At 40.5% G+C, this 26883-nt stretch overlaps 1 protein-coding gene across 1 annotated transcript in view; it reads left to right on the forward strand.

Moving 5' to 3' along the window:
• Window positions 1-26518, forward strand: part of LOC126109721 (aminopeptidase N-like) — a 222875-nt gene extending 196357 nt beyond the window's left edge. The window contains exons 16-19 of the mRNA XM_049914775.1: window positions 4664-4831; window positions 7953-8093; window positions 9442-9523; window positions 24403-26518. Of these exons, the coding sequence (XP_049770732.1) occupies window positions 4664-4831; window positions 7953-8093; window positions 9442-9523; window positions 24403-24648 (637 nt within the window). The 3' untranslated portion in view covers window positions 24649-26518. The remainder of the gene's footprint in view (window positions 1-4663; window positions 4832-7952; window positions 8094-9441; window positions 9524-24402) is intronic.
• Window positions 26519-26883: the final 365 nt, after the last annotated feature.

Below are 26883 nucleotides of genomic sequence, written 5' to 3' on the forward strand. Positions count from 1 at the left end.
GAGTGGTATGCACTTGCTGATACATATTCGAGCGACCACTTCCCGTGTGTTATCCATCTCCTGCAGCATACTCCCTCTCCGTGCTCCTCTAGTTGGACCATCTCCAAGGCAGACTGGGGGCTCTTCTCTTCCAGGGCGACCTTTCAGGATCAAACCTTCACAAGCTGCGATCGTCAGGTCGCACACCTCACGGAAGTCATTCTCGCTGCTGCTGAATATTCCATCCCTCACCCTACTTCTTCTCCACATCGCGTACCGGTCCCCTGGTGGACCGCAGCATGTAGAGACGCTTTACGTGCTCGTCGACGTGCTTTACGCACCTTTAAACGCCACCCTACAGTAGCGAATTGTATTAATTATAAACGATTACGTGCTCAGCGTCGTCGTATTATTAAAGAAAGCAAGAAAGCCAGCTGGGCTGCTTTCACAAGCACCTTCAACAGTTTTACTCCTTCTTCTGTTGCCTGCGCCGGCTATCTGGCACTAAGGTCCACTCCCCAGTTTCTGGCTTGAAGGTCGCGAATGACGTCCTTGTGGCCCCTGAGGCTGTCTCCAATGCCTTCGGCCGCTTTTTCGCAGAGGTTTCGAGCTCCGCTCATTACCACCCTGCCTTCCTCCCCCGCAAACAGGCAGAGGAGGCTAGGCCACCTGACTTCCGCTCCTCGAATCGTGAAAGTTATAATGCCCCATTCACCATGCGGGAACTCGAAAACGCACTTGGCCGATCACGGTCCTCCGCTCCAGGGCCTGATTCTATTCATATTCAGATGCTGAAGAATCTTTCTCCTGCGGGTAAAGGTTTTCTTCTTCGTACATACAATCGCATCTGGATTGAGGGACATGTTCCCGCATGCTGGCGCGAGTCTATTGTTGTCCCGATTCCTAAGCTGGGGAAGGACAAGCACTTGCCCTCCAGTTATCGACCTATCTCGCTTACCAGCTGTGTCTGTAAAGTGATGGAGCGAATGGTTAACTCTCGATTGGTTTGGCTGCTCGAGTCTCGACGCCTACTTACCGATGTACAATGTGGATTTCGTAGGCGCCGCTCTGCTGTTGACCATCTGGTTACCTTGTTGACCTTCATTATGAATAACTTCTTGCGGAAGCGCCCGACCGCGGCTGTGTTCTTTGATTTGGAGAAGGCTTACGACACCTGTTGGAGGGCGGGCATTCTCCGCACCATGCATACATGGGGCCTTGGCAGTCGCCTCCCTCTTTTTATTCGTTCCTTTTTAATGGATCGACAGTTCAGGGTACGTGTGGGTTCTGTCCTGTCCGACACCTTTCGCCAGGAGAATGGGGTGCCACAGGGCTCAGTTTTGAGCGTCGCTCTCTTCGCCATCGCGATCAATCCAATAATGGATTGCCTCCCAGCTGATGTATCAGGCTCCCTTTTTGTGGACGATTTTACCATCTATTGCAGCGCGCAGTGTACACGTGTCCTGGAACGCTGTCTTCAGCGTTCTCTTGACCGTCTTTACTCGTGGAGTGTCGCCAATGGCTTCCATTTTTCTGCCGAGAAGACGCTCTGTATTAACTTCTGGCGCTACAAAGAGTTTCTCCCACCGTCCTTACGACTCGGTCCGGTTGCTCTCCCAATCGTGGAGACAACCAAATTTTTAGGCCTTACATTTGACAGGAAACTTAGCTGGTCTCCACATGTGTCATATTTGGCCGCCCGTTGTACCCGTTCTTTAAATGTCCTCCGTGTTCTCAGTGGTATGTCGTGGGGAGCGGATCGAACTGTCCTACTTCGTCTATATCGGTCGATTGTCCGCTCCAAGCTGGATTATGGGAGCTTCGTATACTCCTCTGCAGGGCCATCCATCTTACGCCGCCTCAACTCCATACAACATCGGGGTTTACGACTTGCGATCGGAGCATTTTATACTAGTCCCGTAGAGAGTCTTCATGCTGACGCTGGCGAATTGCCACTCACCTACCGGCGCGATATACTGCTTTGTCGGTATGCCTGTCGGCTACTGTCAATGCCCGACCATCCGTCTTATCGTTCCTTTTTTGACGACTCTCTCGACCGTCAATACGGGTTGTATGTCTCTGCCCTGCTACCCCCTGGAGTTAGCTTTCGTCGCCTCCTTCAACACCTTAATTTTTCACTCCCTGCAACCTTTCGAGTGGGCGAGAGCCACACGCCACCTTGGCTCCAGGCTCAGGTCTGCGTTCACCTTGACCTCAGCTCGCTCCCAAAAGAGGTTACCCCCGGTTCGGTCTACCACTCCCGTTTTTTGGAACTTCGTTCGAAGTTCATCAACATGACTTTCATTTATACAGATGGCTCTAAGACCAATGACGGGGTCGGGTGTTCCTTTATTGTCGGGGCACAAAGTTTCAAATACCGGCTCCATGGCCATTGTTCGGTCTTCACAGCTGAGCTCTTTGCCCTCTACCAGGCTGTTCTTTACATCTGCCGCCACCGACATTCTGCTTATGTCATCTGCTCCGACTCCCTGAGCGCCATCCAGAGCCTCAGTGATCCGTACCCGGTTCACACCGGATCCAACGCTCTCTTCAGCAGCTGGTGGACGTCGGTTCTCCGGTTAGCTTTATGTGGGTTCCTGGCCATGTCGGTATCCCTGGGAATGAAGCTGCAGATGCCGCGGCCAAGGCTGCGGTCCTCCAGCCTCGGACAGCTTCTTGTTGTGTCCCTTCGTCCGATTTTAGCAAGGTCATTTGTCGGCGCATTGTGTCGCTGTGGCATGCCGATTGGGCTGCACTTACAGACAACAAGCTTCGGGCCTTAAAACCTCTTCCCGTGGCTTGGACGTCCTCCTCACGCCCTTCTCGACGGGAGGAGGTAGTTTTGGCCCGGTTAAGAATTGGACACTGCCGGTTCAGCCACCGCAATCTGCTGACGGCTGCGCCAGCGCCGTTCTGCCCATGTGGGCACTTGCTGACGGTTCGACACATTTTAATGTCCTGTCCATATTTTAACACACTGCGTCTAGATCTTAACCTGCCAAGTATTTTCAATGCCATTTTAGCGGATGACCCACGAGCAGTTGCTCGTGTTCTTCGTTTTATCAATTTGACAAACCTCTCTCAGGACATTTGATGATGCTGTTTTTTAATCCTATGCCTGTCAGTCTGTCTTTTATCGTGTTTTCCCTTTTAGTTGTTGTTGTCCACTTGTGCCTCGCGGTGCATTCTTAGAGTAGTCAGGGCGCTAATGACCATTGAAGTTGTGCGCCCTAAAACCACAAAAAAAAAAAAAAAAAAAAAAAAAAAAAAAAAAAAAAAAATTCTTCCTCAATTTTGTGCAAGGCATTCTTTCTTTCTGAGTGCTGAGTTACCCAAAAAAAATTTCCATAAGGTGTTACTGAGCGAAAGTAGGCAAAATATTGCCAGAAGGGTAATTAGTTCATTTCCAAGATTAGCAATTACATGAACAGAATATGCTGATACACCCAAAAATTTGGAACACCTACCATATTTTCTGACTTTCTTCATAAGCTGCAGCAGTTGTTGGTATGACTCTTTTAGTTGTACAGAACTGGTTATAAAACGTTTTTTCTTAAAATTTTTGAAGGGTCCATTTTCAGATAATCGCTTAATGATGTTTTGAAAAACATTATTAAGGATCTCTTCTGTTGCTTTCTCTCTAATGGGATTCATCATAACAGCAGTATTTCCAGCAGAAAGCACCAATTCTGCTCGTTGAATGGTAAATGGAAGTAAGGAATAGGAGTGGATCCAAAATTGAACCCTCTGGACTTCCTTCGTGATTTGTACCAATCACTAAAATTTTCTACCCTTCCAACTTAATATTCTGCACAACGTTTTGCATTTTGTTTTTTAAGTATGATTCAAACCAGCCATCAATTTCATACAACTTGAGTTTTTTGTGATGTTCCTTGGGAAGACCTTAAAAAGACCAATTAGTGATATTTTATTATTTATGCCTTATAGTATTTGATGAATGAGTGTATAAATAACATGCTCAGTTGAGCAGCCCTGCTGGAATCCAAATTATGATATCTAAATAAATTGTTTCTACTTAAGTGTGATACTGCTCGAGTACATTACTTTTTTGAATATTTTGAAAAACAATGTCAATAAGGAAATTGGTTGATAATTGTTTGTCTGTCTTGTAACCTTTCCTAGGAAATAATGTAAAGGGTATATCTTTGGTTTCCTTTGCCAGGTCAGAAGACAGGTTTATAGGAAAAATTTTCCCGTTAAAGGAAAATAATGGGTTTGGGGATAATTGAGTATTAAATGATAAAGCAGGAAAGTCTGCTAATATTGTGAGGTGAGAAGCAGACATCAAGACACAACAATACGTAGTGTGTGCAGATGCAAAGTGAGAGAGATGGAAGGGGGGGGGGGGGGGGACAGGAGATACTGAATGAAAATAGTAGAGTGTAAAATATATATATATATATAACTTATAAATTGTGTAAATGGGTAGCACACCGCCATCTCTTTCACTACGGAAGTCCACTATAATCATAAAACTGACTCATTTTACATCATAGCGAGAGGTCGCATTAATCACCTACAAACATGCACATAAATCAATAATTTTCTTCCACAGCTATTAGATGAAAAGATTAACTATTACTGTTGGACAGTTATTGATGATTAAGTGAAGGAAAACCCACATTGTGAGATTGTTCAGCTGTTAGTAGTGATAATTTCACAGGATTCCCGTGGACCTACGGCCTACCGTGTACTGTGCCGCTGTGATGGAGGGTGGTGACGCCGAGTTCAACTTTGCGATGGCTCAGTTCCGCAACACGACGGACCCGGCACAGCAGCGCGTCCTACTGTCCGGCCTCATGTGCAGTCGGCAGCCCTCACTGATCGCCATGTGAGTCGAAAACAGTTCATATGTGGCATCTTAGCTACTGGAGTGGACATAGAGATATCACGTGTAATTTATTAGTTTGATACTAGTTGAGCAACTATACACTATCTGATCAAAGGCATCTGGACACTTTCCTGAATGTCAGTGGAGAAATGGCAGCTATTTCTTTCTCAAGACCCAAAACCGGAGACAGTAGTGAGGTTGGATGCTGGGGTCTGGAGTGAAACTGACATTTTAACTTGTCTGAAAGGTGTTCCACTGGGTTCAGCTTGGGACTCTGGGCTGACCAGTACATTTCAGAAACATTATTGTCCAAAAACCATTCCCTCACAGATGCTGCTTTGAGGGATTGCATTGTCATGCTGAAACTGTCCCTCTCCTGTCTGCAGTGCGCAATGCTGTAAAATGTGTTTGTATCCTTGTACGTTTAGCTCCTTCTTATCCACAATAATGGGAATACAGCCTAACCATGATAAATGTCCACATTCTGTAAGATGATCTACTCTGAACTTCACTGTTAGTACTACACATGATGGCAGTTGACTTCAGGCATTCACCAAACCAAAACCCTTCCATTGGATTGCCACATAGTATACTCCAAATTGTTCATTTCCAGCCATTCACTGTCCAGTGGTGGCACTCTTACACCATTTCAATTGTAGCTTAGGATTGATTACAGGAATTTCTGGCTTACGGGGAGCTGCCCAACCATTATACCCCATTCTTTTTAATTACCTGTGGCAGCGGCCTTGCCTCCGTGGATACACCAGTTCCCGTCAGATCACCGAAGTTAAGTGCTGTCAGGCATGGCCAGCACGTGTATGGCTGACCATCCGGGCTGCCATGCACTGTTGCCATTTTTCAGGGTGCACTCAGCCTTGTGATGCCAATTGAGGATCTGCTCAACCGAATGGTAGCAGCTCCGGTCAGAGAAAACCATCATAACGATCAGGAGAGCGGCATGCTGACCACATGCCACCCCATCCACATCCTCAGCTGAGGATGACACACTGGTTGGACGGTCCTGGTCAGCCACCTGTGTCCTGAAGATGGGATGCTTTTTTTAAGTCCCTACACACAGTCATTGTGCTAGCTGGACTGCTAGTAGCTCTTGGGAACTGATGAGTAATTCTTTCCATGGAATTTTATCTGATTTTTTACATCTACCCTCTACAATTATTGACAGTCTTGTCCATCAATATGTGAGGTGAACATGGTCACAGTTTAGCCACGATTGTTCTTTCACATTCCCACTTCACAGTTAGATCACTGACAATTGACTTGGGCAGCTCTAGAAAGCTTTTTCACATGACATCCAGTGAGCTCTGCTGGCTGACCCACGCTGCTGTTACTGCTTCAGTGCGACAACACAGTACTCCCTGCCACCTTTATACTGGTGGGTCCGCCTTTTGTGACATCAAGTGGTCAGTTCTACAGTACGTAGGGGTGTCCAGATACCTTTGATCAGATTGTGTATTACGGAACCTTGGGAAAATAATTCCTTTTACATCCTTTGATACACTCACAAGCATTCTTGCAAATGAAATGTATGCAAAGTCTAACAAAATACTGCTGCAAATTGTCACCACATGGTTGTTGTCGAAAGGTAACTAGATTGCGTTAGAAATGGGCAGTATCCTCATTATTTCCTGAAGGCTGTAATTTTGCTTTACTTATAATTTTTACATCAAATAAAATCTGTCTACCACAAAATTTTGATGTCCTTCCCAAGTTATCACATTGCTACATTCATTTTAATTCTTTTTTCGCTTCTACTGCCCATTTCCATAGCTGAGTGGCCAGCATGGCTGAATACCGTAAAAGGTGCCAGCATTCGATTCTCTGCCAGGTAGGGAATTTTTTCCATTTGTGATCTCGGTGTTGTGTTGTCCTCATCATACTCAACATGCTAGTCACCAAAATGGTATAAAGTAAAATGATCTGCACCAGGTGGCAAAATTCCACACAAGAGCACCCCTGGCCCAATATGCAGTATCCACATGCATTCGCATTCATTCTCTTCTACTTCTGTTACAGGCCAATTAAGGACCACAATTAAGTCACTAAGATAGCTTTAAGCTGTCTCAAGTACTCATTCCTCTGTCCACTTTTTTTGCCTCTCTGGCTGACAGTTTTCTTGCCTGTCTTTCTAGAACCTTTTAAATTTTGTTTCTGTATTTTGTTCTACTTCAGTTTCTCGCTTTTCTTTTCTTGAATGGAGTGCCTGATCCATCTTCAGACAGTAGTAACCATTTTTCTTAAAGCCATTTGGCTCACAGGAGATTGATGATGGGTGATGGTTACTACTGTATGGAAGTGGATTGAGCACTCCGTCCAAACTAGCGAAATTTTCATCCTTTTTATGTATGCCTCTTGATGGCTCATTGTCTGAGCTATTCAGTAAGTGGTCTACTTTACTTATACATTATTTATGTTCTGTTAGAACTTTTCTTACATATTTACATCTGGAATATCACACGACTAAATGTGTGTCTCGCATTAAAGTCTTGTGAAGCAAGTGTGACAGTGCATTTCAGATAATGTAAGTATACAAATAAGGAATTTGACTGATGTGTCCCACACACATCCTAATCCCAGAAACTGCAGTGGATCATTCAGTGACAAGAGGCGTTGCCTTCTGGGCAAAAGCAGTGCTTGCTAGACACAGTTCAGCATGCAACGCATTTTGTGCCCGAGGTATTCTGTGAAGGTGTTTCAAAGCCAGCTGGTACTTCTGATCTTTCCCTAACCGATTTTTATCTTTTCTTGCACATGAATACAGGTTTTTCAGTGAAAAAAGTCATGGAAATCACTGTAATATACAATTTTCAGACGCAGGTGGCAAACTTCTTAAACCAGAAATATGTGGTATGATTATCAGTTCTAATCAAAAAGGTGTTGTAGTAGCTCAATGATTCTTTTAAACAGTTGTGATAATTATTTCTTTCTCTTTGTGGCCCTAAGGAAATTTGCTTTGTGGATAATTCTGTGTCGTTAAGCCACATAAGAGTTCTGCATTGGCATCTGGTTAATGTATGCTTGTCATCCATCAGAAATATTATTAATATTCTTTTGTTATTTCAATTTTGAATAGAAAAGGTAATTTGTTTTCTTTTGCACGCAGGTTGCTAAATGCCCCTCTAGAAGGCAAGATCATGAGGGTTCAGGATGCATTAACAATCTGGAGGGCTGTTCCGAGAAACCCTGTGGCTCGTGCTATAGCTTTTGATTATGTAAGGGAACACTGGACTAACCTTACGAAAAGGTAGGCTAAAAACTTTCATTTAGTATTAATCATTTGAAAAATTTTCTCTGTTTATTGTTCAGACATTTGCACAATGAAAATAAGGTATGCGCATTGTATGTGGGGAAAAAACAACTGTAATTAAAACAGCTTCCTTTGGTTTTCCTTTTATCTTTTAAAATATCATACATATTTTCTGATGCATATTGACAACGTGTACCATTGTGCTCAAGTTACAATGTGTAAAGAAGTTTCAGCTACTTGTTTTACTGTTCGTCTCAGCAGTACAAAATTATTTATTCATTTATTTATTTTGACATTTTATCTAGGCCTTCTGTTAATCTATTAAGAGCGCTATCCACATTACCACTTATGGGGAAAATAATTCTTGTTGATGTCAAGCTCTTTCAATAGCTGATATTTTAAATGCTTTTCTTCACTAACTAAGCTAGGATTGTGTCTCAATTTAAACTGTGTTCCTTTTTTAAAATAGATGCACAATTCTTTGCCCTCTGAAGCAATCCTACAGTAAGTGTCTGATCCTTTAGGCAGTGATAATTTTAGATGCTGGATTTCTGGTGTCTCTGCACCAGTGCTCTTTGTGATAAACTACAGTGCAGTTCAAAGGTTGGAGCTCAATTTTAAATTGCAATATTTTGTTTTTTACATATTTCGTGTTTTTGTGCAATATTGTGAAATCTGTGAAATGTCCAGTATTAATTGTCCCAATGGTTTGTTACATCCAGTAGGTGTGCTTTTTGGTGTGTTGTAATCTGTCCTGTGAGTGTCTGCTGCCAAAGTTTTTAAAATGTCCGAGGCTTTCTTCAGGTTGAGGAGCATGTTGTCTGGCTTTATCCTAAAACAAAGGCCAACTTCTCCTATCTATAACAGTAGTTAGTTGATCACGCATGGTCTGAACTGACTTTCTGTAAGTATCAGTACCAATTTTCCCTTTCATTACTGTTTAAGTGTAAGCCACACCTAGTGGAACTCCGCCTGTTGATGGTTCTAACTGGTAAGAGATCATTACGTGCAAGATCAGTCACTGACGGTGCCATTTTAAAGCTCGCATTGATCTCTCTCACAGCTTCATCGTGGCCAGAACAGCTCGACAAAGTGCACATTGGTAGACATTGCTCAGATATGAGATCCTTCAGCTGCACATTCTGTGGGTTTGAGCAGCTATAAGAACCCCAAGGGGTTACCATCCAGTAGTTTTTCTATTAAGGTGCTTCATAAATATACTATATTTTCTCAAACTGTATGGAGTCCCCTACAATATGTTACTCTTCCAGAATTTATGTACAGAATTTGTTGTCAGCAACTGGAGACGAGACCGCTATATTGTACTTTTTGCACTATGTTACAGATTTTCTGACACAGACTTCCCCATTAAGGACATGCTGGAAGGTGCTACTGCTGGACTGAGCACTCAGGTGCAGCTGGACGATGTAAGTAGAAGGCGGGACTTCATATATTAATTTTTTGCTTTTACAGTAGTTTTACAACTACTAATTGTCAGTGTCAGGACATAAAAACTTTTTTAATGGTCTGCAGTTACTCATTTGTGCATAGAATGAAATATCTATCATGATTGATTTGTATTAGCATCTGTTGCACTTTTGTTTTCATTATATGTAAGTTTATACACGTGGACAATGTGTGCTACATAACAGCACATTATTACTTGGCAAGGCGTGTAGTAACCTCGCTGTAACAGGAACTGACTTGTTATGTGGCTAAGTACATTTACATTCCTTTTCAAATTAGTGCACATAGTTATCTCACAGAGTGAGTGTGAAAAGTGACCTTCACATTAAGTCATGACGTTAATGACATTAATTAGAACGAGAAGGTGTAATAGTACTGACAGAGAAAGTAACAGAAGGAGCAAACAAATGTTGACGTTAATGGAACAGTGTGCAAATTATGGAACTGTGCCAAGTGAAGCTGAATTCAAATATCTACCCTAAAACAGAACAAGTAAAATGCATACAAATATTTTGTTGATGTCTCTGCAAAAGCTTCACAATGTGTGTCACATGAAACTAGACTTTCAGGCTAGCAAAGAAACTCTGAGAAAAAACTGGTTCATCTGGGTGATTTCATTTTAAAAGGTGCCTGAAGAAATGAGTCGTTATTTATTTTTCATACACCTTGCCCTATGAATAAATGATGAGAACCGAAAGTGTCTGATGGTATTTTCCAATAACAGTTCAAAGCATTGTGAATGCAGAGTTCTATTTCATGGTCATTTCTCCTCTTTAAAATATTCTGTAGAAATGAACAGTGAAAAACATTAAAAATATGTAGAAACAAGGAAACCTGAACTTTTGGCATTAATTAAAGAGCACCAACCTTCTCCTCTCTATTCCACTGACAAAATCTTGTAACAAAATTGTCCCCTATGTACTGCCACGATGCTGTTTAGACCTAACTCATGTAAAACTTCCTGGAATCTTGCAAAGAATAAGATCCATAGTTTTAATACATCAAGCATCTCACTCTATAGCTCAAAAAAACTAATGGCTGACAGCTTTGTTGCTAATAAACAAACATTGTGTGTCACTTCACTCAATTTGGTATCCACGGTGTCAATTTCACCCCTTTTTATGTGTGAGTAGCTCTTCTGTCAGCCTAATGAGGCTGAGTGGACCTCCTTCTAAATCTATCATCCAGAAAAAAATTTGAAATGGTCATTGGGAACAGAACCTGAAACCCCAGTGCCACTAGCCAAAAACAGTGAATTTTATTGCTTTGGCATTAGAAGACTCAAAAGGCCATGTATTGGACCAAAAATGTATGTGAATGCTACTGGAGGAGACAGACTGTGACAGATAAGGAAACTGAAAATATAATAAAATTGGTCAGACAGATGCAAACAATGTGGTGGCATTATCATCTGCGACCGAGACATCAGACGAAGAATCGACAGTCACCACTGTGGAAAATAGCAAAGTCACCACGGACCGTACTTTCAAGGATACTGCTAAGCGGAGCATTGTGAAATAAAAGAAGAAATATTGTACTTTCTGTTTCATTGTTCTAAATGGGAACTTCATTCTCCGGGTTTTCGAAGATGTGTAGCATGTCACAGCCCTCCACTTGTAAAAGTACTTGGGTGTACACTATTGATAACTCCTCTCTTGCTGCTTCTCAGGCATAAACACGATGGTGCTTCCTGCTTCTCGGGCATAAACACGATGGTGGTGCTACCAAGACCAGGTTACCAATTTGGTTTGCTGAGTGATAGGTAGGCCTATAGAAATGTGTTCAGGTGGATAAATCAATAGAGAAAATTGTCAGTTCCCAGGCAGACTGAACAGTCGACCAGTACATACCTTCAGGAGGCAAAATTCCAGTACTGGTGAGAGACAAAATTAAAAGTGGGGGAAGAAACCTTTTACTAACATTCTGAACTCTTAGTTCCTTCGCCAGACAGGAAAGATGGCTGTGTCTGGAGAGGATGAGTAGGTTATTCAGACACAAAATTGTGACTGATCACTGTTTGATCTTTCTGATGTTGGGCACCTCTGTGAAACTGCGTTCTCAATGACCAATCCTTCTTCCCAAATCTATCCCTCTTTCTGCTCTAAGGAAGAGACTTAAACTTCTGAAAGGCAGGAATAGTTTCTTTTAGGATTCATTCACCAGCAGGACTGAAAGTTTGATGTTGACGGTAGGTATATGAACAGTTTGATTTCCACATGAAAAATAATGGTGATATTTGGGCATGTTTTTTGGATGCATCTTATCACAGCGAATTTCTAATTACGTGGTGCCACATTTTCAGTTAGTTTTCCCTCCACCCTCTTATATTCTTATGTTGGCACTTTTTGTTAGACACTGTTACACTCTGTGAATATGTTACAACAAATGTGAGTTGGTGCCAGATTGGGACTCGAACCTGAATTTCATCTCAGACAAGAAGAGAATAAAAGCTTTCAAAATGTGGAGCTACGGAAGAATGTTGAAGATGTGTAGATCAAATAACTGAAGATGTACTGAATTGAATTGGAGAAAAAGAAAATTTATGGCACAACTTGACTAAAAGAAGGAATCGGTTGAGAGGACACATTTGGAGGCATCAACAAATCCTCAGTTAGATAATGGATGAAGATTGAGGGGCAAAAATTGTAGACAGAGACATATGTACCACTAGAATAAGCATTTTCAAATGGGTGTCAATCACAGTCATTTTTTCGAGATGAACATACTTGCACAGGATAGACCAGCATAGAGAGCCCTATCAAGTAGTCTGCAGCTCACGGGTTAGTGGCTAGTGTTTCTGCCTCTGGATCACAGGGTCCCGGGTTCGATTCCCTGCCGTGTTGGGGATATTCTCCGCCCGGGGACTCGGTGTTTGTGTTGTCCTCATCATTTCATCATCATTCATGAAAAGTGGCGAGATTGGACTGAGTAAAGATTGGGAATTTGTACGTGCACTGATAACTGCGCAGTTGGGCACCCCACAAACCAAACATCATCGTCATCACCACATGTCGAGCAAGGTTTTGGACCGAAGATAACAGTAATGCAGTGTAGAATTGATGTTTCACTTTAGTCTCCTCCTATGTCTAAAACTAATTATATTCTTTGTGTTTTATTACCTTGCAAAACCAATCCTTCCTTGCTCCCTGAAGGGCAACAATTTCGAAAGCCTGAAATAGTTTTTTGTAGTTTTAAGTGTGCCAATCAGCAGTACTAGAATTTCGCCTGCTTAAGTTAAGCACTGGCCAGACGTTCTGTGTGTGTAATTGCAATTTTTGTATTAACTTTTTGGATTAAAGGAGCCCACTCACCAAAAAGCAGAAGCACTGAAGTGTTGATAGGCAACACGAAAGAAAGGTATTTCGGCAGGTGGACTGGGTTGTGTTGGGTTGGGTGGGCAGAAGGAGAAGCAGGGAGAGGGATAACTAGCAGTTTGGAGGGAGGCAGCTGATTTTGCTGGCTAGCAATGAGGGAAGGAGGGAGGGAAGGGTGGCAGTACAGGGAGGGACAAATAAAAGTGACCTGGAGAACAGAGTTCAACAGTACAAGGAAATGCAGCAGAGGAAAGGAAATTTAGTCTCCTCCTATGTCTAAAACTAATTATATTCTTTGTGTTTTTATTACCTTGCAAAACCAATCCTTCCTTGCTCCCTGAAGGGCAACAATTTTGAAAGCCTGAAATAGTTTTTTGTAGTTTTAAGTGTGCCAATCAGCAGTACTAGAATTTCGCCTGCTTAAGTTAAGCACTGGCCAGCCATTCTGTGTGTGTAATTGCAATTTTTGTATTCACTTTTTGGATTAAAGGAGCCCACTCACCAAAAAGCAGAAGCACTGAAGCGTTGATAGGCAGGTGGACTAGGTTGTGTTGGGTTGGATGGGCAGAAGGAGAAGCAGGGAGAGGGATAGCTAGTAGTTTGGAGGGGGGCAGCTGATTTTGATGGCTAGGAATGAGGGAAGGAGGGAGGGAAGGGTGGCAGTACAGGGTGGGACAAATAAAAGTGACCTGGAGAACAGAGTTCAACGGTACAAGGAAATGCAGCAGAGGAAAGCAAATACAGTACTAACCGGACTAAGCAGATTTTGAAAATTACTACCATTCATCTCCTTGCATGTTTGGGCTCTGGTCAGCAAGTTGCTGAAAGTGGATCAAAGCTGGACTGCTGGAATTTCTACAATGTCATCCAAAACGTCCTTCTGCAGTTCTTGGAGACACGAGCGTTGTTGCGATACACCTTAGACTTGAGGGCTCCCCGCACAAAGTAGTCACACACTGACAGATCAAGTGAACTGAGTGGCCAGCTAGGGCTGTGATCATACTGACCCTACTAACAACTCTGTCAGTTGTGAAGGCTGTGTAAATGTGCTCCAAGGTTTGGGTGACTGTGTGGACAGTCTCCCCATCCTGTTGGAAGTAACTGTAGGTCTTTTCCTCCCTTTATTAATGCTACCACAAATGGTTTCAAAATGTTGGCACATACAATGCAATGCACAGAAGTCAGCATCTGATGAAAGAAGATGGGACCATAATGTGACATGCCGACACTGCACACCAAATCCCAATCTTCTGACCGTGCAATGGTGTGCCGCAGAAGTTATGCAAATTCTCCACTGGCCAGAACCTGTGATTCTGAGAGTTGACATAAACAGCTCAGGTGAAACTAGGCTGCATCAGACAGAAAGAACAGCTCCATGTCCAAGCCATTTGTTTTTATCTCAGTGAACAGCTACTCACAAAACTGTAAGCACTGAGGAGCATCTGCTGGTTTCAATACGTTAATACTCAGTGCAAGATCCATTTGGTTCAGAACTGGTTGTCTGACACTTTTGATGTGTTTTGGTCTAAGAATTTTGGTCTCCCAATAGCTCCGATTCAAATATCAGGGTATATATGACCCGGGACAACCGGGAGATCCGGGAAAAACCCGGGAATTTTCTTGAATTCCGGGAATTTTTCATTGTTTTAGTTTTCAGTTAAATTTTTGTAATCTTGACTGGTAAGAATCAATATTCTAACAAAGGATATTACTGTATCCCGCTACTGCTGAATAATACTAAAACAATCAAATGTGAATGAGAAAAAATATGAAAATAAAGCATAAATTGCAAAGGAAATGTGCCATATACACCAACAAAACACAGTGCTCAGACAAGCGTTTGCCAACAGCAAAATGTGTCAAAGGCTTTAGGAAGACTATGCAATGCTTCATAACAACAAAATGCCTCAGATGAGTGTTACATCACAACTGTTTAAAATAGATTCGTCATAGCAGTTACAAGCAGGCTAATGCACATGCGAGTTGAGTCGCGTATGAGTTGTACTAACCTTGAGTTGTACCTTCTCCCCCTTCTGGCTACAGGAATGTGGCTGTTGGCTGTGTAAGCAGTCGCAGCAAGCAGCTAGATGCTACTGGGAAAAATTTTACCGTCATGCCCAAGTTGCCAGATTCATGCATGTGCAGCAGGGGGGAGAGGGCAAACCGATGTATCTGACCCGGATGACAATTGCAGGTTTGGGGGGGGGGGGGGGGGCAAATTCATATTCTTCAGAATAAAAACCTTGTTTTACAAAGCTCCTAGCAACCAGCGCACGTTGGTCTATCGATTACTCATAATTTTGAAACGCATCCCTGTTGGTTTTTGAACACACTCTGTAAATTGATTTCTGAATGAATCATAAGTTAATTTTTGAATCAGTGCATAGTGTACGTGATGTCTGTCAGGGGAATCCTCGTCACAACTAGAAATAAACTTTCCTGCAGGCAAAAGGGCACCGGGTTATACGAGCTGATGGGAGGAGTAATGCTGAACCACTGTCTGATTATGTGGTTGACTGGATTTGTGAATGAACAGCGCTGTTATCCATAGTTTCAGACTACCAGAGTGGAAATAAATGACTGACAGGAATAATGGGCAAGATAGATTACTTATTATCTTCTCAGTGTATCCTAGAAAATGAAATTTCGTCAGAAAATTTTTGGCCCAACCGCTACACTAGTAAGGGCCAGTTGTACAGTCCCCGTCTAGCAGCCACTTAACTTCTATTCTGGAAGTAGCACAGAAAGTGGTTTGTACGAACATAACAACGCCTAACCAAAGAATACTAACCCGGTGATTCTGGCAGGGTTAGTGAAGTTAACCGCCGAATAAATTTTGACAAAGGCAGGAATAGTTCCAGAATTAGTCATGACAAGATTGTTTGTTAGAACGAGGAAGGACAAGAAACGGGGACATCACACCAATTAGGGAAGAACATGAAGATTCCAAATTTATATAAAAATCTTGTACTACTACTTTTCGATCTCATGCTCGAGAAACTGGAGCGTATGAATGAAATGTGAAACTATTTCCTAACATTAAGCTGTTTGCTTAATAGGCATTGTATGTTGGTCTTGGTGAATTATATTTTGTCGTGTTATAAAAATGACCATATGTGCCAAAACAGTCTCGTTTATTTGGTGTGTGTTACAATTTCTGCAGTGTTAGAAAGGTCTATTTTGTTTTATCTAGCAGACAGTGACAGAATAGACGTAATCAGACCGAGAAACCACACCAGTCTTTGGTACTATTTGTATTAACAGCTTACACAGTATTAGAAAACGATATTTCGATTTTTCATGTAGCAAAACGTTTGACGAACTTTGATGAGGTAACAGATTCTTGCGCAAAAAGGAAAGCATGCCATGTAAAGCTGTAGTAAGAGTAGAGAGAAAACAATGCTAGGAGCTAAGGACTGAAGGTCGTGTACTGTCTTGCTTGTCTGTTGTCTTTACTGGTTTTATGTATCCTATATTTAATTTTATGTCACCCAAAACAGAAAGTTATTAGCTATCAGGCAATAAAGAGTGCAAATTTTCTGAAGAGTTCTTGTTCTCCCGGTTGCAAATAATCCCAGCCAGTATTAATTGTGAGTTTCTTAAAAAAAGAGGAGGGGCAGGATGTCAAATCGAGTGACTGGGAGCAGGAGAGGCACCACAGGACATTTTAATTTCCACTGCTCTGAATATAGTTTGATGGCACCCAGTACAAAAAATACACATTTCAATTCCACGGAGTGAAATACGGTGACATGCGATAGAAGAATGCTGTAGGAAGAGGGGTGGCACTGCATTCTGGCACACTGAAGGACCAAATAACATGTCTTACATTTCCTCGAACATATATGTTTTATGTATCAGACTCTTCAGAAAGATGTGCACTACAAAATGAACATATTTAAATTTTTGAAGTATCTCAAACACTCGAGGGGGGGGGGGGGGGCTCTACTATCTTAGTATTGCCCCAGTTCGGAAATATCGTAGATCCGAGGCTGATGCGCAGAGTAGTCTGAGTTCCATTGGGCAAGTGACCCGTGTTTGCATTTAGTGATTTTGCTGTTTCCTCTTCATTTATTGCTCTCACGTCAAATGAAAACAAAATGGATTTCTGTGGCCAGGAGCTATCAAGCGAATTAAAATACAGTCATGTAATCACAGAAGGGTAATACACGGTATTAGTATCAGATTTTATTTTGTTTCCACTTTTCTGGTAGTCATGCATTAATTGCCTTGTAGAACAAAGAAGTTAGTTGAAATTTGACTTTTATTAACATTTTTCCCGAGGACATGCAGCTCTACTGTATGATTAAATGATGATGGCGTCCTCTTGGGTAAAATATTCCGGAGGTAAAATAGTCCCCCATTCGGATCTCCGGGCGGGGACTACTCAGGAGGACGTCGTTATCAGGAGAAAGAAAACTGGCGTTCTACGGATCGGAGCGTGGAATGTCAGATCCCTTAATCGGGCAGGTAGGTTAGAAAATTTAAAAAGGGAAATGGATAGGTTAAAGTTAGATATAGTGGGAATTAGTGAAGTTCGGTGGCAGGAGGAACAAGACTTTTGGTCAGGTGATTACAGGGTTATAAATACAAAATCAAATAGGGGTAATGCAGGAGTAGGTTTAATAATGAATAAAAAAATAGGAGTGCGGGTTAGCTACTACAAATAGCATAGTGAACGCATTATTGTGGCCAAGATAGACACAAAGCCCATGCCTACTACAGTAGTACAAGTTTATATGCCAACTACCTCTGCAGATGATGAAGAAATAGATGAAATGTATGACGAGATAAAAGAAATTATTCAGGTAGTGAAAGGAGACGAAAATTAAATAGTCATGGGTGACTGGAATTCGTCAGTAGGAAAAGGGAGAGAAGGAAACATAGTAGGTGAATATGGATTGGGGGGAAGAAATGAAAGAGGAAGCCGCCTTGTAGAATTTTGCACAGAGCATAACTTAATCATAGCCAACACTTGGTTCAAGAAACATAAAAGAAGGTTGTATACCTGGAAGAATCCTGGAGATACTAGTAGGTATCAGATAGATTATATAATGGTAAGACAGAGATTTAGGAACCAGGTTTTAAATTGTAAGACATTTCCTGGGGCAGATGTGGATTCTGACCACAATCTATTGGTTATGAACTGCAGATTGAAACTGAAGAAACTGCAAAAAGGTGGGAATTTAAGGAGATGGGACCTGGATAAACTGAAAGAACCAGAGGTTGTAGAGAGTTTCAGGGAGAGCATAAGGGAACAATTGACAGGAATGGGGGAAAGAAATACAGTAGAAGAAGAATGGGTAGCTCTGAGGGATGAAGTAGTGAAGGCAGCAGAGGATCAAGTAGGTAAAAAGACGAGGGCTAATAGAAATCCTTGGGTAACAGAAGAAATATTGAATTTAATTGATGAAAGGAGAAAATATAAAAATGCAGTAAATGAAGCAGGCAAAAAGGAATACAAACGTCTCAAAAATGAGATCGACAGGAAGTGCAAAATGGCTAAGCAGGGATGGCTGGAGGACAAATGTAAGGATGTAGAGGCTTGTCTCACTAGGGGTAAGATAGATACTGCCTACAGGAAAATTAAAGAGACCTTTGGAGAGAAGAATGAATATCAAGAGCTCAGATGGCAACCCAGTTCTAAGCAAAGAAGGGAAGGCAGAAAGGTGGAAGGAGTATATAGAGGGTTTATACAAGGGCGATGTACTTGAGGACAATATTATGGAAATGGAAGAGGATGTAGATGAAGACGAAATGGGAGATAAGATACTGCGTGAAGAGTTTGACAGAGCACTGAAAGACCTGAGTCGAAACAAGGCCCCGGGAGTAGACAACATTCCATTTGAACTACTGATGGCCTCGGGAGAGCCAGTCATGACAAAACTCTACCATCTGGTGAGCACGATGTACGAGACAGGCGAAATACCCTCAGACTTCAAGAAGAATATAATAATTCCAATCCCAAAGAAAGCTGGTGTTGACAGATGTGAAAATTACCAAACTATCAGTTTAATAAGTCACAGCTGCAAAATACTAACGCGAATTCTTTACAGACGAATGGAAAAACTGGTAGAAGCCGACCTCGGGGAAGATCAGTTTGGATTCCGTAGAAATGTTGGAACACGTGAGGCAATACTGACCTTACGACTTATCTTAGAAGAAAGATTAAGAAAAGGCAAACCTACGTTTCTAGCATTTGTAGACTTAGAGAAAGCTTTTGACAATATTAACTGGAATACTCTCTTTCAAATTCTGAAGGTGGCAGGGGTAAAATACAGGGAGCGAAAGGCTATTTACAGTTTGTACAGAAACCAGATGGCAGTTATAAGAGTCGAGGGGCATGAAAGGGAAGCAGTGGTTGGGAAAGGAGTAAGACAGGGTTGTAGCCTCTCCCCGATGTTATTCAATCTGTATATTGAGCAAGCAGTAAAGGAAACAAAAGAAAAATTCGGAGTAGGTATTAAAATTCATGGAGAAGAAGTAAAAACTTTGAGGTTCGCCGATGACATTGTAATTCTGTCAGAGACAGCAAAGGACTTGGAAGAGCAGTTGAACGGAATGGACAGTGTCTTGAAAGGAGGATATAAGATGAACATCAACAAAAACAAAACGAGAATAATGGAATGTAGTCGAATGAAGTCGGGTGATGTTGAGGGAATTAGATTAGGAAATGAGACACTTAAAGTAGTAAAGGAGTTTTGCTATTTGGGGAGTAAAATAACCGATGATGGTCGAAGTAGAGAGGATATAAAATGTAGACTGGCAATGGCAAGGAAAGCGTTTCTCAAGAAGAGGAATTTGTTAACATCGAGTATAGATTTAAGTGTCAGGAAGTCGTTTCTGAAAGTATTTGTATGGAGTGTAGCCATGTATGGAAGCGAAACATGGACGATAACTAGTTTGGACAAGAAGAGAATAGAAGCTTTCGAAATGTGGTGCTACAGAAGAATGCTGAAGATAAGGTGGGTAGATCACGTAACTAATCAGGAGGTATTGAATAGGATTGGGGAGAAGAGAAGTTTGTGGCACAACTTGACTAGAAGAAGGGATCGGTTGGTAGGACATGTTTTGAGGCATCAAGGGATCACAAATTTAGCATTGGAGGGCAGTGTGGAGGGTAAAAATCGTAGAGGGAGACCAAGAGATGAATACACTAAGCAGATTCAGAAGGATGTAGGTTGCAGTAGATACTGGGAGATGAAGAAGCTTGCACAGGATAGAGTAGCATGGAGAGCTGCATCAAACCAGTCTCAGGACTGAAGACAACAACAACATTAACATTTTATGCTGAAGCAGTCAATGTATTTGAAACGAAATGTTTGGTTCCTCACTATTGGCAAATTTAAACTGTTCGCTGCATTTCAGGTGCACATTTTCATCTTCTAGCACATATGGCATTATGCCACAATAAGGAATAAAAAATGAGTTAATACAGTACTGGTACTCAAAGAAAATTTACATCCCGAAACCCACACTGAAAAGCTTAATATCAGGTAGAGGCCTACTTCATTGGGAATCTAGATATACGAATGTGCTCTTTAAGTATGCACTTAAAATGTCCCATTTTAGTATGGTTCACGAAATTCCGATGCTCTTGGAGTATCCTCTGACGTCTCTTTTCTTTTATGGCATAAGATCTTTTAATGATTTACACGTACGAACATACAGGCTTCCTGCACCATAGCACCTGCCAAAGCGTGGTTGCACCAGTTATCTGGAGCTCTCTGACGACTACTGAAACGAACCTATTTCTAACAGGTCACGGGAAAATATTGCGAATGGTGGTTTGAAAAACGTTACTTTCAAAGTAAATTTCCTTTTTCACAAGTTGAACTATGTGTGAGAATGTACGATGAATTTCTTGAATCACAGAGCGTATGATGACGAGCCATTTAGAAGTATTTCCAGCCCAGAATATCAGACATTCATGTCGTCATTATGAGCAAATTGATGTAGTGCTATGGGAAGCTCTCTCTCCTCTGTGGTAGCCAATTTATTTGTTGAAAACTTTGAGGACAAGTCACTGGACTCATCTAAAATTTTTACTGGCACATTTGTGTGATATACCTTGAAGTGTAACACGTGCAAAAAATATCAACATTATATGTGAAAGCTTTTCTTTTCTTGTAGCAACACTATGTATATTAATTTAAAACATTAACTTTTCCTGTTTGCGTATCCGCGCTACTTAACAATGATGTTGCTATTAGCTGGCTACATCACGTGTCTTGCGGTCTGAATATCCGCTGTCATCAGCTGGCGGGGTCACGTGACACGAGCTATGACTGGCTTACAAAAGCGCATCGCAGTCTCGATTACATGGTTCAGAAAGTAGCATGTGGTGTTCGGTGGAATTCGAATTTATATTTTCGTAATACGAAAATATACAGCGTACATGTTGCTGCACAACAAAAATCTTTCCAAAAGGGGTTTTTGTCCCTGAGTGCAGTCTCAATTACATTGTTCAGAAAGTAGCATGTGGTGTTCGGTGGAATTCGAATTTATACTTTCGTAATACGAAAATATACAGCGTACAGGTTGCTGCACAACAAAAATCTTTCCAAAAGGGGTTTTCGTCCCTGAGTTCGTTTTCTAAAGTGCTGGGAAATTCTATGCCGTGTATAAAAATATAACCATTCAAAGGATTGATAACTTTACAGTTCTGAGGGAAACACTGTCACTTAATAACACGGAAAAAGTGTGTTTTCATCCGGGAGAAAGTGAATTTTTAACCAGGAAAAATCCGGGATTATTTTTTTTTCCTTGTCCACGTATACACCCTGAATATGCTGGGTTAATATGTATGTAGCATAGTTAAAAGGGTCCCTGGTAAATCTTAACATTCCAGTGTGATGTTGTTACGGACCATCATTGAGATGGCATCAGGGTGTATACGACCTGGGACATCCAGGAAAATCTGGGAAAAACCCAGCAATTTTTTCATCTGGAAAAAACCAGGGAATTGTTTAGAATTCTGGGAATTTATTTTTCAGTTAAATTTTTGTGATTTTGACTGGTAAGAACCAATACTCTAACAAAGGATATTACTATATCCCGCTATTGCAGAATAATACTGCAGCGACAAAACATGAACGAAAGAAAAAAAATGAAAATAAAACTTGAGTTGCGAAGGAAATGTGATGTAAACAACAAGTAAACACAGTGCTCATACAAGTGTCTGACTACAGCAAAGTATGTCAAATGTTTTATGAAGACTATGCAATGCTTCATAACAGCAAATTGCCTCTGATGAGCATGACGTGACAACTGTTTAAATTAGATTCGTTTGAGCAGTTGCAGGTGGGCTCTTGCACATGCGCAGTTGAATCACATATGAGTAGTACCTTCGTTCGCTTCTGGTTACAGAAGTAGGGCTGGGCGCAACTATTTAATATTGCCCCGGTTTGGAAATATAGTAAATCTGGTGCTGATGGCCAAGCGTCGTGGGGAGATGGGTCATCTCCACGTGACCTGTGCTTACGTTCAGTGATTTTGTTGTTTCTTCTTCGTTTATTGCTCTCGCATTATATGATAACAAACGGATTTTTGCAGTCAGGAGTTATCAAATGAATTAAAATATGTTCGCATAATTATGGAAGGCTAAAATATGTTATTAGTTTTAGATTTTATTTCCACCTTCCTGAGAGTCAAGCATTAATCACCTTGCAGAAAAATGTCGGTTATTTTTTATTTATTTTTTATTTTTGTCGGCTTGCTAAAGAGATTTGGCTTTCATTAATCTTTTCTGCTTTATTTGAAAGAAAGTGTTTAATTTCACACTATTGGCTAGTTTCAACTGTTCGCTGCATTTCAAATGCATGTATGGCATTATGCCATAATAAAGAACCAAACACAAGATAATACAGTATTGGTACTCCAAGAAAATTTACATATGAATCTGGACATACGAATGTGGATTTTAAGCCAAATTATGCATCTTAGTATGGTTCACGAAATTCCGATGATCTTGAATTATCCTCTGATGTCTTCTTTCTTTTATGACATAATGTAAGATATTGTAATTTTTTACACTGGGCTTCCTGCGTCATCGTAGCTGCGTAATAGCGGTGGCACCTTTTATCTGGCATTCTCTTCCAACTGCTGAAACGAACGTATTTCTAACAGGATGCAGGAAAATATTGCGAATCGTGGTTTGAAAAGCGTTACATTCAAACCAAATTTCCTCTTATGCAAGATGAACTATGTGTGAGAATGTACGATGAAGTACTTAAATCACAAAGCGTTTGACTCTCATTTAAAAATCAACTCTTTGAGGATGACCATTTAGAAGAATTTCGAGCCCAGAAGATCAGACATTTACGTTGTTATTAAAAGTTTTACTGGCACATTTGTGTGATATATCTTAAAGTGTAACACACGCAAAAAAGATTATCATCATATGTGGAAGCTTAGATTCTCTTCCAGCTTGTTAATCTTAGAGACCAATATTATATGTGAAAGCTATGTATATTAATTTAAACAATTAACTTTTCTTATTTGTGTGTTCGCGCTACTTAGTGATCTTGGTATTCGCTGACTACATCACGTGTCCTATGCTGTCATCAGCTGACGAGATCACGTGAAATGACCTATGACTGGCTTACAAAAGGGCATCACAATCTCTATTTCAATGCTTTGGAAAGTTTGGTGGAATTCAAATTTATACCTTTGTAATACGGAAATATGCAGTGTACATGTTGCTGCACATCAAAGGTCTTTCAAAACATGTTTTCCCCCCCTGAGTTTCATTTTCTAAAGTGCCGGGAAATTCTACGTCGGTATGTTAAACCATAAACATTCAAAGAATTGGTGACTTTTACAGTGTCAAGGAAGAATATACTGTCACTTAACATGGAAAAAGGGTATTTTTACCCAGGAGAAATCCGGGAATTTTTTTTTCTTGTCCAAGTATACACCCTGGGCATTCGCTGTCATAAACTCGGATACATTGCATCTTGCAGGTGCACTTCAGAGTGATATTTGAGGCCGTGATACGACCTAAAGATGGACACATCGAATGATTGTGCTCTATATATCAATGGTAGGCAATTAAAACCTCATAAATCCACTTTGTTTAATGTTACAGGAGAACGAGAAATGGTTTCTAAAAAATATACATTAAATGATACAGCCAATGTAGCTACATGTATAGAAACCTAGTATTGACAAATAGAGATATCCAAGCACTTTCATATCTCTCTTTGATAACTGAGTTACTGGTTACTGGAATCGTGAAATTTTCACAGACAAATAGTTAAGAGGTTTTCATTGCCTACCATTGATATCACCGTCATGTTGATGTAAAAGGATTTTTTATAATATTCAGCATTTTGCTTATGAAATTTTGGTTAAAGGAACTTTTACATTTGTCCGGATTTTGGCAGAGTACACTTATTTGTGTGAATGATGTAGTACATCTGTCACAAATGACTTTACAGTTACTTTTAGAACACATTAACTAATTTTTGTTGATGAGAGACTAATGCTTTTAAAATATTTAATTTTCTTCCTTGTATTTACAGCTGAAAGCTTTCCGCGAATCGCACAGGGGACAGTTTGCCTACACGTCTGCCGCCATAGAGCGTGCCATCGAGTCTCTGCAGGAAGTGGTGTCTTGGACACAACGTTTTCATAAAGATATCGCAAACTGGCTGGACTCGCCGGCTGCAGCCGTTCCACATGACATGTATCATCGTGCCATGACGCCTGCTGCACGACCTCCTATCCCGGTTGTCTCCTCTACGAGGGCATCACCAGTAGCTGTGTAGAAATATAGCACTATTGCAGCAGTGAAGTGTTCCTTTGATTGTGACTGTGTGGAGACACACTTTCCTTTCATCAAAACAGAAATGAAGACTGCCGCAGCAACTTCCAGTGACTTCCTGTAAACTTGATTTTATCATCAGTACTAATATCCATAATGTTTTGAATTTTCTTTGGCAGGAACCAGCACTATTGGTACATAAAATGACCTAAGAGTTCCGTTTCAATTGCTACACTATTTGTACCATAGTTCTTTACTTCATCTGGCAGAATTTGGACAAATATGTTCACCATGAAGTAGCAGGAACTGATAAAAACATTTTCTAGTGTGAGTTTCTTTTCATTCTTTCTTTTAAAACACTAAGAATCCATCATTTATCAAATGCGTGAAAGTGAAAAACGATAGTCAGTTGAAGAAAATATTACATAACTTAACGTCATTTTATTTGTACAAAGAGGTCTTACATACTACACTGAGCTGAGAAGTAATGTGTATAAGAGCACTGAGGACAAAACATCAGCAGTAAACCAGAACTTTCTGTAAGACTTGAAAGAAATTCTACTGTTAGCATCCTAGTTCATGATTTCAGAATGGCATTCTTGATTGTGGATAACACATTTAATGGTAATTTGCTTCTTTTTTATGATACGTTTTTGTGTCCTTGTGCAGTGACCAACACAGCTTTTTTATATAATTTTCAAATGTAGTTATCAATGACAAATCCCTATTTTTGCAAAGAAAATATTCTGGGAAACAAAATTAATACGTTTTCCCTGGAGTATTTCAGTGTTTATCTGTTACTGAATGAATTCATCATCTGTAATTGTTCCATTAAAATGCATTACACATGTTTGTAGTACTGCCTCCTTCATAAAGGAGTTAAAAAACAATGTTTGCTAGGAATGTGAACACAAAGTTAGTGATGGAAATGTTTCATCAACAAACAAAAACTGTCATAAAGTCAAGCTGCGACATTTGAGCAAAAAGCATTCAGGACGTCGGCAGCAGGTAGTACAATGTATGATGGCTGAAGCATTTCATGAATAAATCATTCCAAAGATGTCTTAAAGACAATGTTTGTGCAAGCTTCTTGTAAATAGTACTGTATAAAAGATGCTGTAAGATAAAACTTTCTTTTGAGTATTTTACCTCTCTGTAATAAACCTTTATTGTAACCTTTTCACTGAAATGAAATTTCATTTAGATTTTTGTAGTTTTTGTGTTATTCCTAAAGAACAGTCATTTTAATAAAATAATGTATTTATTTACTGTGCCTGTGTAATGGATTTATGTGAGTAACTTAACAAAGACTGAAAGGAACTACTAGATATTGTGCCTTCTGTTAAAATATATAGACAGTATATATGAAAATTTGTGATTGAAATTGTACCTTAATGTTACTGAAATACACAACTGAAGAAAAATAAGGATAGGCATGCTCAAATAGATACATAGAACAGCAAAAAAAATAGAATTAACCTCTGAGCTCGAGCCCTTAAATCCCCTACCTCCTTCTCTCTCCTTCTCTCTCTCTCTCTCTCTCTCTCTCTCTCTCTCTCTCTCTCTCTCTCTCTGTGTGTGTGTGTCACACACACATACGCCAATAATCTTAGGTGATTGCTTGCTTATATTTTTATTCCTTATTTCTGTTACTGTAAAATGTACAGTTTTTTTCATTGCATCATCTGGTAGGTGTGTGTGTCCTTGAACTACAATTACATTTTTAATTACCACATACCAGGAAAACATGTCATAATCAGCAGTAAATAAATACTATATTGCAGGGATGTAACTGTTTGTAATAGGAAAGTAAATAAGTCAAAATTGTATTTTGTTAATTATATGAATTTGTATTTTTAATGTTTGTTTTGAATAAAGAACTTCTATACATTTTTGCAATTATAAATATTACTCAAAAAATCCTTATCACCAGTCCAGTTACTATTTGTTTACTGGACCATGTTTCAAACTTTAAAGATTGGAAGACAGTATTTACAAGATACCATTACCTATAAAAAACATGAGAGATGCTTTACAGACCTATGTTCAAAAGATGAAAGTTGTAACCAGACAAAAGAAAGGGAATGTAGATAAACTATGAAGAAGGGAGCTTTTCATGTGATGACATCATTAAGCAATTCTTCTGGTGGGAGCACTATGAATGTGTGCTTGCCACAGTATCTGATCAAAAATTAAAGGCAGTCTGAATACTGGTTAATCCTGTTAACATCACACTTCA

This window comes from Schistocerca cancellata, chromosome 12 (genome assembly GCF_023864275.1).
Source record: "Schistocerca cancellata isolate TAMUIC-IGC-003103 chromosome 12, iqSchCanc2.1, whole genome shotgun sequence".
Classification (NCBI taxonomy): Eukaryota; Metazoa; Arthropoda; class Insecta; order Orthoptera; family Acrididae; genus Schistocerca; species Schistocerca cancellata.